This window comes from Medicago truncatula, chromosome 1 (genome assembly GCF_003473485.1).
Source record: "Medicago truncatula cultivar Jemalong A17 chromosome 1, MtrunA17r5.0-ANR, whole genome shotgun sequence".
In the NCBI taxonomy this organism is placed as follows: domain Eukaryota; kingdom Viridiplantae; phylum Streptophyta; class Magnoliopsida; order Fabales; family Fabaceae; genus Medicago; species Medicago truncatula.
Genome location: NC_053042.1, coordinates 1,009,255 through 1,028,585, shown reverse-complemented (window position 1 = coordinate 1,028,585; position 19,331 = coordinate 1,009,255). Strand labels below are relative to the sequence as shown.

General features: G+C 34.3%; 2 protein-coding genes across 2 annotated transcripts; one reads left to right on the top strand and one right to left on the bottom strand.

Annotated features, from left to right (window-relative positions):
- The first annotated feature begins 954 nt into the window (after positions 1-954).
- LOC11430570 (helicase and polymerase-containing protein TEBICHI) lies at positions 955-16,394 on the top strand. The gene is made up of 26 exons (XM_003588512.4): positions 955-1,172; positions 1,360-1,742; positions 2,515-2,725; positions 2,830-3,639; positions 3,871-3,935; positions 4,314-4,419; positions 4,550-4,750; positions 4,911-5,111; positions 6,093-6,254; positions 6,330-6,569; positions 6,725-6,937; positions 7,232-7,582; positions 7,776-7,928; positions 8,277-8,483; positions 8,887-9,105; positions 9,221-9,338; positions 9,722-10,881; positions 11,005-11,202; positions 12,659-12,918; positions 14,049-14,238; positions 14,335-14,439; positions 14,793-15,145; positions 15,256-15,364; positions 15,465-15,605; positions 15,684-15,780; positions 15,913-16,394. Exons 1-26 carry the CDS (start codon positions 1,137-1,139, stop codon positions 16,011-16,013), a joined length of 6,390 nt encoding a protein of 2,129 aa, XP_003588560.3. The 5' UTR covers positions 955-1,136; the 3' UTR covers positions 16,014-16,394.
- A 179-nt stretch (positions 16,395-16,573) lies between these two features.
- On the bottom strand, positions 16,574-18,609 carry LOC11429613 (BURP domain protein RD22). Its single transcript, XM_003588511.3, has 3 exons — positions 18,474-18,609; positions 18,260-18,368; positions 16,574-17,690 (listed from the first exon to the last, which is right to left on the bottom strand). Exons 1-3 carry the CDS (start codon positions 18,510-18,512, stop codon positions 16,861-16,863), a joined length of 978 nt encoding a protein of 325 aa, XP_003588559.1. The 5' UTR covers positions 18,513-18,609; the 3' UTR covers positions 16,574-16,860.
- Positions 18,610-19,331: the final 722 nt, after the last annotated feature.

Here is a 19,331-nt window from a genome sequence, read left to right as displayed (position 1 = left end):
GCTTACTTCGTCACCCTTCCAAAATATGAAATTATGGCTTCTCGGGTTACCTTTTAGGATCAAGTATTCTTCATGATGAGCTACATGTTATTCACCAAGTGATTCTCTTGCCCAAGTAATTGAATTTCCTTAACATTATCTCTCAACAAATTCTCCTCATTGTATTGATATCCTTTGTGACCAGACTCCAAATTTTCATAAGTGTACTGCTTTCATAAAAGACTCTTTTCGTCAAAATTGGCAAGTTCACACCATTCACACTCTTCAATAAAGAAATTATTGTGTGAATATTTAGTTAAGCTATAAGCTCTTCTTCTAACATATAGATCACACAATCCTTCGCTTTTCTCTAGTCATTTGGCCTTTTTGCCACAAACTATATGTGAATTTTGTTTTGTAGATCATATTTTTAATTTTTAATTTCTTTTGCTTTTTTTTTTCTTTTTTCATTTAACTATGTAACAAAAATATATTATAACATTTTTTTTATCACAATCATTTATAGTATCACATGTATTATTGGTTTGATGCCGTGACAATATAGATTTTTACATTTTTTGAGCAATAGAATATTTTACACTAAAGTGCATCCAAATTAAACTTTATTTATTATTTTTGACAAGTTAGGATTAGATGAATGAAAAACAATTTTATTTTATTTACAACAAGACATATATTATTTTTTTGGCATTAACTCTTAAATTTTTAGAAAAAGAGATTTAGTAGATTTTTTTTTTGAGGGATAAAAAAAAGAGATTTAGTAGTTCAAAGTCATTAAACTATTGATCAATAATTATTCATTACAAGATATATATATATATATATTTTTTTTTTTATGCATATTTTAATCTCATACGATTTTCCACACAATAAAAAATATAATAATTTTCTTTCAAAAAAAAAATTTGGTAAAGAAAAAAGATACATATTCCCCCAAAAATTTCAATTTCAATTTCAAGTTTTCAAGTTGAACACTAAACTGCTTCATCCTGTTTTTTCAAATTCGCGCTTTGAACCCGAAAATCTTCAAACGATTCTTCAACGTTCATTCATGGCTTCTTACCTATAAAATCCACCACCACCACGAACAACCTTCTCCACTTCCTTCCTCCTCCGCATCACCAACCTCTTCCACCATGTCCTCTCCTTCCCCTCGCAATCGCCTCAATCAGGTCCTTCTCTATCCCCATTTCCACTTCCCCCAAACCCTAGAATTTCGCATTCTAGGGTAACGATTATTGAAGTATTCAATTCTCCAATGTCGCTGTTTAATTTCAGTTTTACAATTCAATATTTGAATTTTTTGTTTTAAATTTTTGATTTTTTTACTTGCATTGTTGATTTTGTTATGTGTAACAGTTTTATACTACTAAGAAAAGGAAAGCGATTTCTCCGGCTCCGAAGGCGGGGAGAATAGAGAAAGTTGCAAGGATTGTGGCTGATGGATCTCCAAGTGCGAAAGGATCATTGGAAGGTTACTTGGTTCCATCGCAGGAGGATCCGGTGAGGCCGGATTTGGTTAGAAGGAAATTGGGATTAGACATTGGTGGTTCTCTTGATAAGCAGCCTGTTTCATTAGCTCAAGAGATTCGGCATTTGGATGCTATGAGGGCGGGGATTGAAAATGAAGTGACCATGGTTGATGATTCTGTGAAGGAACACACTTTAAGTGATCTTGGAGATGTTGGTGAAAAATCAGAGCTTAAACAATTTAAAGCTGAGCTTTTTTCACTCTATTGCGGGTACTTTACTTAGTTTGAATATAATTCACATTGTTACTTTTATCTATTTGTGAGTATTAGTGTTCCTATAGTAGAAAAGATGGTAGGAAATAGGCTCAGGTGGTTTAGGTATGTAAAGAGAAGACATATAGATTCTGTAGCAAGGAGAGTAGATTAGATGGAATATAGTCAGATCACTGTAGGCAGAGGAAGACATTGGAAAACTATTAGAGAAACTATTGAGATAGATCTAGAGATTAATGAGTTGGATCAACATATGGTTTATGATAGAACATTATTTGATTCATGTAGCCGACACCACTTAACGGGATAAGGCTTGGTTGTTGTAGTGTTGTAGAGCCATTTGTTTCGAGTGGAAATATGCAATCTGGATTGTATTGTTAGTTTATTTCATCATTCTTTTATTATTATTATTAGGCTAAAATATGGTTTTAGTCCCTGCAAATATGCCTCGTTTTGGTTTTAGTCCCTGGTAAAAAAAAATTTGTTTTTGGTCCCTGCAAAATTTTTTGTTTTTGAAAATAGTCCCTGGATCCCTGCAAAATTGGTTCAGTTATAATGTGCCACGTATGCAAATCATCACAAAAGTGGGGTCAGGGACTATTTTCAAAAACAAAAATTTGCAGGGACCAAAAACAATTTTTTTTTTTACCAGGGACTAAAACCAAAACGAGGCATATTTGTAGGGACTAAAACCATATTTTAGCCTTATTATTATTATTATTGTTGTTGTTGTTGTTGTTGTTGAACTGATAAACTATGCCATATTCAGTCAACTGCCACAAGAGACGAGAGTGAAAGGCCACAAGAAGTATGATTCTTTGACATTAGTAGAGGAAAGTAGTAGTATACCGCAGAAGTGCGATGACACTAGTGTGCTGCATTTTGGTTGTGAAAACATTTCGAGCGAGAAGATCACCGTAGACATGAAGTCTGGTGTTGCTGGCAATACTTTGGAAAGTATTCCAGGCTGCTCTGCAAAGGTTTACACCAGTTTTATTACTAGTTAAGATTTTGCAATAAATTCTTACTTCAAATTATTTTATATATGTTTTGATGTTTTAATGCTTTGCTTTTTGAGTGGCAGGTTTCTGATGGTGGTGCTACTAATGCCTTTGACACGGGTTTTAGAAAATGTAGTAATACTTCTACGTCTATGAATATGGCTGAATGCCAAACACCGGGATCTTTGATTGTTAAAGCATGTATTAGGGGGACTCCAAAGTCAACACGTGGAAGCTCAATGTTTTCGCCTGGAGAGGCCTTTTGGGACGAAGCAATTCAATTAGCTGATGGTTTGGTTGTTCCCACGGGTAATGATGCTTCTAAGGTTATAGAAGAAAGCAATGTGGTGGGAGACCAAGTTGAGATGAAGGGCTCATGTAATTTACAAAATTATGATGGCAAGGCAAGGAAGATATTGGATCAAAGTAAAAACATAGGGTTGGCTGAGATGCACACAAAAGATTCTATGAAAGAAGCATCCAGCCTTCCTGTTAAGCATTTTGATTTTTCAAATGACCATAATATGGATGAAAATATCCTTCAAAATTGTCGTGTTGATAATCAAGTCAATGTTACTTGTGGGTCTGGAAGGAAGTATGAACCTATTTCTGTGGTAAGTCGTACACATGAACAGCCGTATGAAGTGAAGAAGATTTTAGCTGATGAATTAGGCAAAAGAATGAGAAAGGATAATTCCAATATGACATCTAATAATTTTAGTTCACCCAACAACGAGGCCAGGACAACACTCAGTATACATGCATCTTTTGAAGCCACAACTCCTTCAAGTAATGTGTCACTTGATAATCATTTAGACCTACATAGTTGGCTTCAACCTGAAATATGCAGCATATATAGAAAGAAAGGCATTTCAAAGCTTTACAATTGGCAGGTACAGATAAATATTACGCGAAGATGCTTTTTACATCATTATATTGATATTACTGTGCATTATTTTCTATCTATATGATTGATTTAATTAAATTTTTAATCCCGATTCCTATTTTTTTCAACCAATTTACCTTTCTTTTTTCAGAAGTTGACGTGATTTAGGCCTCTATTTGATTTTATGTTTGTGTTTTTTTTTTTTTTTTTTATATATAATTTTCCCTTGACTTTTTAGGTTGACTGCCTTCGTGTGGATGGTGTTCTACAAAGAAGAAATCTTGTGTATTGTGCTTCCACAAGGTATTTTCTCGTTTAACTGTCATAGTTCTGTCTTTCTTGTTGATATACATATACTGTTTAAAGAATTGGGTGAGTGGAACATGAATTTGGGGATGAGAAGGGGTGTAGGGTTTCCTCTCTGTTAAGGTATATGGAGCTATGACTGGACTCTCTTTATTAAACCTACATATGTTTTTAAATTATTATTACTTTTATTGCTGAAGTTATGCTGTATTTCTTTGATAGTGTTTGGCACTTGATACGATTCTCCTGCCATTTTTTTACCTTTGTCATTTTATTTACTTTACTCTGTTCTCTTTTTATCTGTCCTTCTATTGCTATCTTTATTTATCTTTTATTTGAGGAACGCATGAATGAAATGCTTTTCTTTTGCTGCAGTGCTGGAAAGAGTTTTGTTGCTGAGATTTTAATGTTGCGGAAGGTGATAACAACTGGGAAAATGGCAATACTCGTTCTTCCATATGTATCCATTTGTACAGAAAAGGTGTTATCCTTTGTCCTCTTTTCTGTTATTTTTTTTTGTTTGTTGTGGGAGTTGTTCGTGGATCCAGTTAAAAATATTTGAAAAAACTTCAATTTATTTAATTTTTATATAGTTATTTTGATTCGTGCAGGCAGAACATCTTGAAAAGCTTCTTGAGCCACTTGGTAAACACGTTCGCAGTTATTATGGGAACCAAGGTGGTGGATCACTTCCTAAAGATACTTCTGTAGCTGTATGCACAATAGAGAAGGCAAATTCACTAATCAATAGATTATTGGAAGAGGGCCGTCTCTCAGAAATGGGAATCATTGTGATAGATGAACTGCACATGGTATCATCAGCCATTACTTTTCTAGTTGTTTGTCATGAAATTGATTACATGCTAGTTCTTCCAGCATTTTTGTATTTGGCTATTATCAAAGATGAAAGAGAAACAGAGAAGCTATGCTGAAAGGTTCTCATGACCTATTCATCTCTACATCTATTAACAGGTTGGTGATCCAAAAAGAGGTTATCTTCTAGAGCTTATGTTGACAAAGCTTCGCTATGCAGCAGGGGAGGGCATTTCAAAATCTAGTGACGGAGAGGGTTCTGGTGGAAGCAGTGATAAGAATGATCCTGCTCAAGGTCTCCAAATTGTTGGAATGAGTGCGACAATGCCTAACGTGGCAGCAGTTGCTGACTGGCTTCAAGTAAGAATAATTACGAGTATCCCTTAGCTCACAGTTAACAATATTATTTAACAGTTTTTTGAAATATGATTCAATGTTAAGAACACCAAGAGTATTATCATTAATACAGTGGATGATGGTAGCCATTCAAAAAGAAAATAAAATTGGAGAATGATATTCTTAAGAGTTCGTTCAGTCTTTTGACTTAATAATTGGATGAGTATATCTAGATGACACAATGTATTTGCATGTGTAGATGATGTACTCTGATCAAATGGATTATGATTAGTGATTAGCTGTTCAGAATTGCCTAATGATATTTGACAAATAGTGGACGAATGTTTTATACGGGAAGATCTTTCATAGATGAATATAAGAATATCAATTATGCATCAGGCTACTCAATAAGAATATGATGTGTGTATCTTGGTGCATAATGATTTTTGATGCATGCTCTTCTTTTAAAGTCTGATGTCTTATGCAATAACTTGCTATCTCTGATCATTTTATATTTCAAATGGATGACTTTATTTTTAGTACATTTGTCAACACCACCTTTAAAACTGGTTTTTCTGATGATCATTTTATGTTGTTTTATAGGAAGGTTTTCTGTTATGGCCTTTTATTTGTATATACATAGATTTATTTCCTCTTTATTTGTGAACTGTTTTTCATATTTTTTGTTACTTACAGATTTCATTTCCTTAGGTATTAGGATAGCAATTAATAGAATTTATGGACATTAGTCTATAAATAATTAGAATTATGCTAACAACACACTCTTCTGAACACACTTTTTTTGGCTGAAATTTAATTTGGTTCCACCAAATTTATGTGGTGTTTGCATGATCTAGTGGAATCGATTTGAATTTCAATGAATAGAAGAGTACGTTGCTAGCATCCTCAAATTTTTGAAGCGTGTATTTGCAAATAAATAATTAATTTTAGTCAATTTTCTCTCTTCAAGTTCTGATAAATCTATCTGTCCCAAATTGTATCAAGGCAGCACTATACCAGACAGAGTTCCGACCAGTTCCTTTAGAAGAATATATTAAAGTTGGCAATTCCATTTATAACAAGAGTATGGAACTTTCTAGGACAATCCCAAAAGGAGCTGACCTTGGTGGCAAGGATCCAGACCACGTTGTTGAACTATGTAACGAGGTAGTTAATTTAAAGTCTTAGTCACATTTTCTACACCTTGTAATTTTTCAAGATGAACAATTGATATTTTTTCAGGTTGTTCAAGAGGGACAATCAGTGTTAATATTTTGCTCTAGCCGTAAGGGTTGTGAATCAACTGCAAGACATGTTGCAAAGTTCCTTAAAAGCTTTACTGTTGATATTAATGAGAATAATTGTGAGTTTGCTGATATTACTTCTGCTATTAACTCCCTGAGAAAGTGCCCTGCTGGGTTGGACCCCGTACTTGAAGAAACTTTTCCAGCTGGTGTTGCATTTCACCATGCTGGCCTTACGGTAATTCCATTCTTTTGGTATTATGGTTTCCACCAACATTGTTACTAGACTTATATTTTGGAGTAGAAGTTCATATTTGATCTCAATGAAAATGCTGGGTTTATTTTGCCTATCTTTATGGTTAGCTCTTTTTTTACTGTTCTAAATTCTAATAGGTTGAGGAACGAGAGATTGTTGAAACTTGTTATCGAAAAGGCCTTTTACGTGTCTTAACTGCCACATCCACCTTAGCAGCTGGAGTTAATCTACCAGCTAGGAGGGTAATTTTCCGCCAACCTAGAATTGGTTGTGATTTTATTGATGGGACGAGGTACATGCAGATGGCGGGTCGTGCTGGTCGAACTGGAATCGATACAAAAGGAGAAAGTGTATGACTTTTTCTGTTATATCTCAACTATTATACAGTAGCCTATGTGTGGTTTTTCTAGGTTGTTGTGCTGATTGATTGTTGAGAGTTTCTATGCTTTTGTATGCTATTTATTTACTGCCATTTTTATTTATATCCTTTTTGTTTTTTTCATTGACTTATCATATGTTTTGTTTTTCTTTCTCTTTCATTTTACATTGATATCATGATTTATTTGGGCATGTCTACATGGCTTTGACTGTAGTCTTTCATTTTAATTAATTAGATGAGTCAAATGTTTTGTTGACTTGCATAGGTACTCATCTGCAAACCACAAGAGTTAAAAAAAGTTATGGGACTTCTGAATGAAAGTTGTCCACCGTTACATTCGTGTTTATCAGAAGATTTAAATGGGATGACTCATGCAATCTTAGAAGTGGTTGCTGGAGGAATAGTTCAAACGGCCAATGACATTCACCGGTATGTAAGATGTACTCTTTTGAACTCCACAAAACCATTTCTGGACGTGGTAAAATCTGCTCAAGAATCTCTAAGATGGTTGTGCCAAAGAAAATTTCTTGAATGGAATGAAGACACTAAACTCTACAGCACCACACCTCTTGGACGTGCATCTTTTGGCAGTTCTCTCTGTCCGGAAGAATCACTTGTAAATGTTTCTGTCTATACTTTTATTCATGGCAATTGTTCTTTTTAGTCAACTTTGGTTTTATTTCTGTACAAGCATTTTCTGCAGTATTGGTTTTGATTGTCCCATGAATGGTTTGAATTATACTAAACAACATCAGGTAGTATAATCCTGTTGTGATTGACATTAATCCCCACTATGATTGATTTTGTAGATTGTGTTGGCTGATCTTTCAAGGGCAAGGGAAGGATTTGTCCTTGCATCTGACCTGCATTTGGTTTACTTGGTGACACCAATTAATGTTGATGTTGAGCCAGATTGGGAATCGTACTATGAGCGTTTTGTGAAATTGTCTCCTCTTGATCAGGTTAAAATAAATTTCCCCGTTCTTGTTTTTCAGCCAACAATGTTATTAGACCTTCTTAGAGTTCACCTCATGTTTACTTTCACCTATTTTATGTTGCGTACATGATATACCAATATTATTTTGGAAGAAATAAATTTATAAGAAACCAAGTTTTTCTGTAGAAAGATGTATGCATCGGTGTCATTCTTGTTATAAGATTCACCGGTACATAAAAAGCGTACAATTGAATTGTCATACCACCTCTATAGATATCGATTGTTGACTCTTTCATGTCTGTAGATTTGAAATAGTCATATAATCTTGACACATTTGTAAATATTGTTAACTGTAATTGTATTATGTTTGCAGTCGGTTGGAAATCGAGTAGGTGTTACAGAACCGTTTTTGATGCGTATGGCACATGGTGTACCAATGGGTTCAAACAAGTCAAGATGGTCGAACAATAAAAGACAAAATCAACATGGGATGTCCAGTGGAATAGTTAACTCGGATGATCAAACACTTCGTGTCTGTAAACGATTCTATGTTGCTCTCATTTTATCGCTTTTAGTGCAGGTGCTTTTCTCTAGTATATGGATGCAAATATCTCTCCTGCAAGTTTTTGTCAATGAATAATATTTTTATTAAAAGAATATTAATAGGAAAAAATAGAAGGGTGATATGAAATACTTGTTGGTTAAAAGTCATAAGACGACAACCATAAACAACGAATGAGAAAAAAAACAGAAGATGATATAAAATTCTTTGTTAAAAGTCATAGGACAACGGCCACAAACAAGGAAATAGCTTTAACACAGCTTTCCAATCTCTTTGCTTGTCTAACTGCTGAAAATTTCAGAAAGCGTTTATTAGTTAATTATGCTTTTGTGTTCTTTATCTGTCTTTTCTATTTTCCATTTTTTCTTTAAATTTTCATTAGAGCTAATATCATTTTATGAATAAATGTGATTTGATGAAGGAAACTCCTGTGGGTGAGGTTTGTGAAGCATTTAAAGTTGCCAGAGGAATGGTTCAAGGTTTGCAAGAAAATGCTGGTCGGTTTGCATCTATGGTTGCTGTGTTCTGTGAAAGGCTGGGGTGGCATGATTTTGAAGGCTTAGTCGCTAAGTTTCAAAATCGTGTATCATTTGGAGTTAGAGCAGAAGTTGTTGAGCTTACCACCATTCCCTATGTTAAAGTAAGTAGCCGAAGTTCCATGCCAGTTTTACATACTTCAAATAACTTGTGTTTTGTTGTTGTTATTGGTGTTGAAGTACTCACTCTGTTCCCCTGTTTTTCCATTCAATTCGCAGGGCTCTCGAGCAAGAGCACTCTATAAAGCAGGTTTACGCACACCTCTTGCAATTGCTGAAGCATCCATTCCTGAACTAGTAAAAGCACTTTTTGAATCTTCATCATGGGGTACAGAAGGTAATGTGCGAAAATTGTCGGTAATCAGTCTAACAATTTTATTTAGCAAAAACGGTTGAAATTATATCCCTGTTTTACTCCTTGAAACTATATATGTTAAATGTGGAGCTAAAATATTGGATCAGCATATTCTTTATGTTACATTTTTTGACACTGTTTTCTTGAGGATGCTTTTAGGTGAAATGTCAATATCAGTGCATTATACTTCTAGTTTGTCCACGTGCATTCTTCGTTTTTTCTTTAACTCGTTATTTCATCAACTAAATTCGTTATGCCAATCTTTTAATTTGAAGCCCGTGAAGTTGCTGTAAATTTTATTTTTATAATTGAATTTTTTTTTGAACAAGATTTATAATTGAAAGTTGATTTCACTTCTTTGGAAGGTTCTGCACAAAGGAGCTTACAATTCGGTGTAGCAAAGAAGATAAAGAATGGTGCTCGCAAGATTGTTTTGGATAAAGCTGAAGAAGCAAGGATTGCTGCTTTCTCAGCCTTTAAGTCACTCGGATATGATGTCCCACAATTCGCTCCGCCCATATCCACTGCTGTATGCAATTCTATCAGGAAAGAAGTTGGAAGTTCCTCCGGAAGTGACACAGCTGACACTAGTCATAGCTTTATTGATACAAATCACATTGATAACTCTAATGTACCTGCTTTAGAAAAAGAAAAGGACTTGATTAAATCATCCGACAATGGTGCTCTAGTTTCTGTAGAAGGAAAATCAGACAGCGTGATGCCACATAGTTTATCTACTGTTCCAGTTGTAGTACCTTCAATAAATGAGCTCAGTATGACTTCTGGTCCTGCCAAAATTCCTGATGTTACCACCCTCTCTGTTCATTTACAGAAACAAAACGATAAGTCCATTATGCATAATGGTTGCCATGCTCAAGGTACAGGGGAACAAGATCATAGGGGGAATTTGGCTAGTGGTAACATGATTAACTCCAGCCGTAAAGGTCCCATTAATGCAGTCAGTAGTCCTGGCGGGCTTGATTCATTTTTGGATTTATGGGATACAGTAGCAGAGTTCTACTTTGACATTCATTACATCAAACGATTGGAATTGCACTCTGCTGCCCCTTTTGAAGTACATGGGATTGCCATCTGTTGGGAAAACTCTCCCATGTACTACATTAATCTTCCCAGGGATATTCTGTTGTCTGGAAATAGAAAAGACGACGGTTTTTCTTTGACTGCATGCAGTTCTAAGCAGAAAGTTTCATCATCTAATTCTAAGCAAGATTTGATGAATGCCATGCACAGATGGAGCAGGATTAGCAAAATAATAGAGAAAAAGGAAGTGAGAAAGTTCACCTGGAATTTGAAGGTTCAGATTCAGGTGCTAAAAAAACCATCAGTTTCCGTTCAGAGGTTTGGTTCGTTGGACACAATTGATAAAAATATGCACCTTGAAGTTGTAGACAATTCCTACATATTATTGCCCCCAATCCATGTTAAAGATGCAATTGATATGTGCATTGTGGCTTGGATTCTGTGGCCTGATGAAGAGAGTAGCTCTAGTCCAAACCTAGATAAGGTAACATAAATAGTTGTATTGTACTGCACACATAGGTGTACACACATGCACAACTTTAGTGTCAATTTGTGATGATTTGATAGTTGAGTGTACTAATATTAACAATCACATTTGGTAATTTAGGAGGTAAAGAAAAGGTTATCCCCTGAGGATGCAGCAGCAGCTAATCAGTGTGGCCGGTGGAGGAATCAGATGCGAAAAGCTGCTCATAATGGTTGCTGCCGTCGAGTTGCTCAAACACGAGCATTATGTTCTGTTCTTTGGAAATTGCTTGTTTCTGAGAAACTTGTAGAAGCGCTTATGGAAATAGAAATCCCATTGGTAAGAAGCTATGAAACTTTAGTACACTTAAAGAAAAGTGATGTCATGCCTGATGTTATTTTAAATCCTATTGCACCTTTATACCAGTCATTACATGTCGAAATAAATTATATATTCTAACATCGAACATTTATCATAAGCAAAAAAAAGCAGTATTTAACAATTTTTTGATTCACTAAGGACCTATGTGCGGGAGACATCTTAAACATTCATTTGACGCAACTTGGTCTTTTTGTGTGAATTTTATATTAAAGGTTTCTAATGGCTGAAACAAGTGCAAACACCAAGCAATATTATATGTAAAAACCATATACAGCTTTCATCAAACTGCTTAAACTTTAGTTTGATTTTTGTTACTCCTGTTCTACTAATCAAAAGTGAAATTTCTACAATATATAGGTGGGTCTTTATACACTTGTTACACCTGGAGCCAAAAGTTGTGTGAAGGAGTGTATTAGATTTAAAACTAGGGGTGTTTAAGGGGTAGGTTAGATGAGTTATGTTTGTCCTTCGCTTGCCCCTAAACTTTTATTGTGTTAATTTTTTAGATCTAAACCCGACAGTAGATTTGAAAAATCAAATGATGTAATTGTATGGGTCTACTTAAGCCAGAGTTTAAGTTGGATGAGACTGAGTTGACCCGAAGTATAAAGCTAAATAAAATTTAAAATTATATAGGAAAGTTCAAAAGAATATATTTAATGTAATTAATAAAATTATCATAAAGATTAGAATTATTATGAATAAATCGATGCCTTTTTATTCCATTATAACTTTAGGGCATTGTTAAGAGAAGGACAATAAATCACGTAATGTGTAGAGTGTGTTTTCAAATAAATGAAAATATATACAATTCAATAATTAATCTATATTTCATGTTAATATTGCATGAAAACTTCAGTAAACAGTCAAATTAAACAAATATGTCATTAAACAAGAATACTATATAACTAAAAGGGTGAAATTGGCTTTTATATGTAACAAACATTTTATTTAATTTAAGACATTTATTTATAGATCAAAACAGTTAAGGATTTGTTTGAAGTTCGGTGGGCATGATGCAAGCATTTTATCCAATGTTATATTTTGAGAAACTTTTCTGTCTCTGCATATCTTTTGCTGTCCGTTTATTTTCTTTTTTGTTCTTTACTATGTCCTCGACACACTGTCACCCCTAGCTTAATAAAAAATAAGAGAAGTGATACTGATAACTGATAAGACAGAGAACATCATTAGCTATTCCAAGTCAATTTCTCGTTTGCTATTATGATTTTATGTTCAATCAGTTTAAATGGTTATGTTACAACTGAGAATAGATTGGGCCTAATTAAACCCCTAAAGCTAGCTCAAATGGTTATATATTGTAAGGTGTACCTTGCCTTTATACCTGGACAGTGTGGGATCTAACAGGTTATATTCTTGAAGTATTTGATGATACTTTAACACATTTTGTCAGGTGAATGTTCTTGCTGACATGGAGCTTTGGGGAATTGGTGTTGATTTGGAGGGATGTATCCAGGCTCGAAAATTGTTGGTGAAAAGGCTGAAGCAACTTGAAAAGGAAGCTTACAAACTGGCTGGAATGACGTTTTCATTGAGTATGCCAGCAGATATTGCAAAGGTGCTGTTTGAACACTTGAAGCTGCCCATACCTGATGGGAAAAATAAGGGAAAAAACCATCCAAGTACCGGCAAACACTGTTTGGATGCACTGAGGTATTGAGGAAGTTTTCTTTACCCTTTCGTTTCTCTTTGATCCGTATTAAAGAGAAACTCATAATGATTTTTTATGCTTTACTGTTTCTTCAGTATATGCATTTTAGAAAAGAGTAAATTACACCATTCTCCAATCTTATCATAAAACCTACACTTACTACTTGTGATATTACGTTGTATTCCGTTTTAACATAGGTCTTTTAACATTATTGAATGACTATGATCAAGCTTTGTGAAGTTTTTATATTCTCTGAACTTTTAATGTCACCAACAATTATTTGTGAACACTTTATTATTGATTTTAGATTTATAAAAGATTAAGTAAAGGCCATTTTTGTAAGGATGAGTTAGGCTCAATATAAAATCTAAGATTTTGAAACTCATTTTGTCGGCTTTGCAACTTCATCCAACATATATATTTCATCTTCTAGTGTCTCAGTTGAGAGTAGGGTTCAAAACTATATAGCTAAGAATCATAAATGGAGAAAAACTATCAATACAATTCTATATCATGTTAAATGGACTAATATGCACTCCCTCTGTCTCGTTATAAGTGTCCCTTTTGCAATATTTTATCTGTCTCAGATTATGTCCCTTTAAAATACGTAGACATTATTTATTTACTTTTTCCAATAAAGTATCCTTATTTATTGTATTTCAATTCACCTAATTGCTCCACTAACTACTATTAATAAGGATATTTCATTAAATGAAACACATTTTATCATTGAAATCAACACAACTAATCATTTTCTTAAGAATTGTAAACAACTCAAATGGGACACATAAAATGAGATGGAGGGTGTAATATATATTTATGTCTTTTAGGGGAGGGAGGTGTAGGCTTCAAAATAAGAGGAACTGAGAAAGTAATTTAAGCTTCTTTTAGTAAATAAGTAGAAGAGTAAACAACAGTTACAATCCCTAGATTTGCAAAGTAAATGTTTGTTCATCTAGTTTTATATTTTGAGCAAAGGTCGTCCTTGTCTATGCATTTTCATCTTTGCAAAAGGATGCGTGGAGGGAAAACCAAGCTTCTTTTAAATCACTTACCCTTATATTCTCTATGCACCTCAGAAAACACTTGTTTGATTGAAGACAGTTTTTTTAATATTTGATTATTATTTCAGGAATGAACATCCCATTGTTCCAATCATCAAAGAGCACCGAACATTGGCAAAGCTCTTGAACTCTACACTAGGATCAATTTGTTCTCTGGCTAGGCTATCTGTAAGCACACAGAAGTACACATTGCATGGTCATTGGCTCCAGACTTCCACAGCAACTGGACGACTTTCAATGGAGGAACCTAATCTTCAGGTTTGGGTTCTCTTATCACATGTTTTATTATGTTTATTTCTTCTTTCAGCTTACTGCTATATTTAATGTCGTGTACTACCTTGTTGGGTAATGCAGTGTGTTGAGCATGCAGTTGACTTCAAAATGAATGGTGACAAAAATGAAGGCGATGCTGATGAGAGTTGCAGAGTCAATGCCCGTGACTACTTTGTTCCTACTCAGGTGACGTAGGCCTTTAACTCTGGATTTTTAATTACTTGTTGGTTGCTATTAATCATGATTTATTTCCTTATTTAATTCTGATTGATGTTACATATTAGTAGAGACATGGGTCAGTGCTTAGTTTTTGTATCATAAAAAAACCAACACACATGCGCCCCATACAGTCACACACGCCCCCCATACACCCTCATCACTTGATTCTACTTACGCCTCCTAATGTAAACCTTCTCTAAATTCTTCAACCTGTCATTTAGAGCCTCTTATGCCTTTTTTTTTTTTTTTTTTTTTTTTTTGTCTTGGGCGTTATATTTGGTTACTTGTGGTCTATTCTTATTTATCTCTTTTGACTGCAGGATAATTGGTTACTGTTAACAGCAGATTATTCTCAGATAGAATTGAGGTTGATGGCACATTTTTCTAAAGATTCTACACTTATTGAACTTCTTCGTAAGCCTGATGGAGATGTCTTCACAATGATAGCAGCAAGATGGATTGGATGTCCTGAGGTTTCTGTGGGTTCTCGGCAGAGAGAGCAGACCAAAAAGATGGTGTACGGAATTCTTTACGGTATGGGTCCAAATAGTCTTGCAGAACAAATGGATTGCACTTCCGATGAAGCTTCTGAAAGGATTAGTAACTTCAAAAGTACTTTTCCTGGTGTTGCTTCTTGGCTTCATGAAGCTGTTGCATTTTGTAGGAGTAAAGGGTGAGGAGACCTTGTGCCATTTTTACACTTTGTATATGCATTCTTGTTAAACTTGAATTACTTGTGGGCTGTGTGTAACTTGATTATGTGTAAATATATTCATGATCCAGATATGTAGAGACTCTCAAGGGAAGGAAACGATTTTTGTCAAAAATAAAATTTGGCAGTAGTACAGAAAAATCAAAAGCTCAGAGGCAAGCTGTCAATTCCATTTGTCAGGTGTAATACCCTTTTTTCGTTCTCTTCAAAATCAGGATATGTTTCCCTCCAAGCTGTCAGTATTCATGTTAATATTGTTTTCCTTCCCTCTACCTCCCAGGGATCTGCTGCCGACATAATTAAAATTGCAATGATTAAAATTTACTCTGAAATTTTTCCTGGAGTTGATAAGCTGGATTCGAGTTCTTCAGTCACAGCCAAGTTCGAAATGCTTAGAGATCGTTGCCGGATTTTGTTACAGGTTAGTTTTAGTAGATTTGTATTCTCTAATTATTTTGTTTGTTTCTTTGTTTTAATCATTTCAGTATATGTTAACTAGGTACACGATGAATTAGTGCTGGAAGTTGATCCCTCTGTGGTGAAAGAAGCTGCACTACTGTTGCAGACCAGCATGGAGAATGCAGTCTCACTTCTTGGTTTGTATTCCTTAAACAAATTATTCTTTTGGCCATTTCTTTTTGGTTGTAGACATAAATTGGTAAAAGTAATCGAGGATCTGACTGTATGGTCAAATCACATATTCACTGTTTATGCATATGCGTCTGCAGTTCCTCTTAATGTCAAATTAAAGGTTGGAAGAACATGGGGATCTTTGGAGCCATTTGCACCTGATAAATTCACAGGCGACACTCCCATAGCTGATTCCTGAAGCACCCAGACCAACTTTGTTCATGAAAAAGATATTTGTTGATGGGTGGTGCATTCGCCATAATTGATTCAGAGATTTGAAACTTGGAAGGCAGTGGAAATGTCGAGTGTCCCAGAAGATTCAACTATGACGAGGCATGCAGTTTATAATATCTTGGGTACGTTCTTGTTAAGTATAAAATGGAACGAGTTTCAATGCACAGCAAGATGCATTGCAGCTATCATCTACCCTTCTTTACATCATTTTTGATCTATAGGATAGGAAAGCCAAAATTTTGTTGAGTTGTATATATTGATCGAACATTGGCTTGTATGTTGCAATGTTGGAAATAAAAACGTCTTCCCATAATGTATATAATGAAATAAGTTTCCATTTAAAGTAGTTTATTCAAATTATTATTTCATAATTTTCTTAGAGCCTCCAATGTGGATAGAAAAGTTGAGGAAAAGGTTTATATTTTTTACTTGATCACTGAGTTGTTTTGGGTGTACCGAGATCTTGAGATGAAATTGGTTAATATAAAATGAAATAAGCTTAACTATAATGAAGAAGTGAAAATATTAAAGTTCAATATGAAAATCACTGATTTTCACCCAAATGAAAAGCTTCACTATATCATAAATTAACACACATGTAATACATCATAGCAAATATATCTTACCTAAAACTGTAAAAGTAAAACAAATAGCACACTTGTAATAATCCATCATAGCAAATGTAAAATACTTAAAACTGAAAGTAAAACAAAGTGATAGTTGTAAAATCCTAGAATCAGTTTCACAGTTTATTTTATACTATAAAAACTGTGTAACTATTCTTGGATGTCACCAATAGGATTTGTTTGTTTCTACTTGCGAATCCAAACAACATGATCCTCAGGTAGGAGGTGACAAACTGGAACAGTCCCAGGTTGAACTTTGAGTACTTGAAATGCCAAATGTTTTGGGTTCCATTCTGATGTATCAGTGTGACACACAGCAATAGCTTTAACTCTGCTTCCATCAGCACCCTCCAAAGGCACAGAGTAAGCTTTAGTTGTATCTGTTTTGTGACAGTAAAACACTGCATAAGGGTAATTCTCTTTGTGACACACAACAGCTTTGTTCTTCTCACCCAACTTCTTCACTCCAGATGCTATTGTATATTGTTGTAAATTACTTTCTTTGTTCACTTCTGTTGAAACAGCCTCAACATTTTTACCAAGTTTAGAAGTCGTGAAATCAACCATAGACTCCAATGATGTTACACAAACCTTTTCCTCTCCTTTGATCCCTTGCTCTTCACACTCACTGATGGTGTTCTTCACAATCTGAACACCCTTTGACCCTTTCTTGATGTTTAACTTGTTGATTATGTATTCCATCTTGTTTGATGAAAAGGGTATTGAATTAGCAACTTGGCGCGGCAAGAATGTGGCTGCATTTGAAGTGGTCTTAGAGAATTGCAAGTTCAGTTTTGTTCCATGATGCAGGTCCTTTTCCAGAAAGAAGAGTGCTACATTTGGTTTATCATGTAATTGAGTCTCACTTGCAGCATAATTATAAATAAATGGAGAACGTCCAACTCCAACATTCACATCAGTGCCACCTCCTTCATAGTAGCCCTTTCTGACTCCAACATCCACACCACCCTTGCCTACATCCACCCAAGTTCCTTTCTCTTCACTCCAATATCCAGCTTCAGATAAATAGAGTAAATTGAATATATTAAAATTTATGCAATAGTTATTTTTACTCTTTGATCCATAGACTTTTTATTTATTTAATATTGTGTTAACTCTCCGGGGTCTAAGGGGAAGGGGGTCATAGTTATCAGGAGTTCAATCATATGATTGAATTATTCGTCATAGGGGGGATCATTAACTACTTAAACCCAATTACTTGGTTTATTTATTTTAAATTTAGTCCTTCATATATCATAAGTCCTTTTTGATAGAGATTATCTGATAGAAATAAGATTTAGTTCTGATACATTGTTAGTGTAAAAAGTTTTACACTCTGAACAAAGTACAATCAATCATATGTGTGATTTTTGAAGTAGTTATGGTTAAAATCAAATGTTATTAATAATTTTTTATTATTAAAATTGTTTGACATTGTAAATTTCTTTTTACACCGACAATGTGCATGAACTAAATCCTAAAATATCATTTTAAACATATGGAAGTAAAATTCCATCTATATATAAAATGAGTATGAGAGTTTTCAGATATTATATAGACATCAGTTCTAGACTATGATACTAACCAGGGTGTAGCAGATTAGTGATGGCTTTTGGCATTGGAGAGTTGGGAAGCATGGACTTCCAGTAAAGTTGAGGAGGTAACATTACAGCATTAGTTGCCCCTACCACAAGCTACAATTGAGAATAGTTTAACATTAGTAAATTATTATTTTGACAAGCAAGCAAATAGTTAATTATTTGAAGAAAATTGGTTGAATTTATGTAGTTGAAGCTCACCATGAAAAAAGTAATGATGTGAACAAGATGAAAATCCATATTGGATAAATGAAGCTGAAACTCTAAAATGATAGCCTTCACTCTTTTGGAAGAAATGATGAAGAGAAGTTAAGATGGAATGAAAAAATAAAGGTACATGCAGCCTTTATATAATAGTGAATGGTATGTAACTATTAAAACGGAGATTTATCACAATGTATCAACCAACTTATTAATTCAACTTCCCCTGGCTCAACTATGTGAGTTTTTGGTTAAATGTGTAGTTTGGTTAAACATATGGTTGTAGATGCCAAGGAGTGTAATGAGAGTTTATTTTTGCTGTCGGTAACACTAAAGTGTCATAAGAATAATGAAAAAGTTATTCGAGTAAATAGATGTTTTTTATTTTACTAAATACTACTATTGGATCTACTTTATGAGTTAATTTAAAAAAAAAATTGGACCGTAGTTTTATTTCAATTGTGATGTTTTTATTGTCTTTTCATAATTAAAGTGCGGATAATGGGTGCGGATATGTGCACTTAGGTACCCATAGGGTATGGGAAATGACACTAAAGTTGTTGCCCATGGGAATACGGACACGGTTATGAGTATTTTTTACAAATGCAGGTATGGGGATGGATCCATAGGGTACCCATTGCCATCCCTAGAGGACGCGTTCTCTTCTCCCTTTCTCTTTACTTCTTGCAATATAATTTGATCTATGTTAAATTGTTGATTAGATTAATTGTACTATTGAATATTTTAGAACTTGATTTTCTAACAAAATCTTGAAGATACATTTAACAAATCAATCACTTGACATGATTGATATTTTCATTCCAATTAATTCACATAGATCAAACTTGTTTAGTTCTT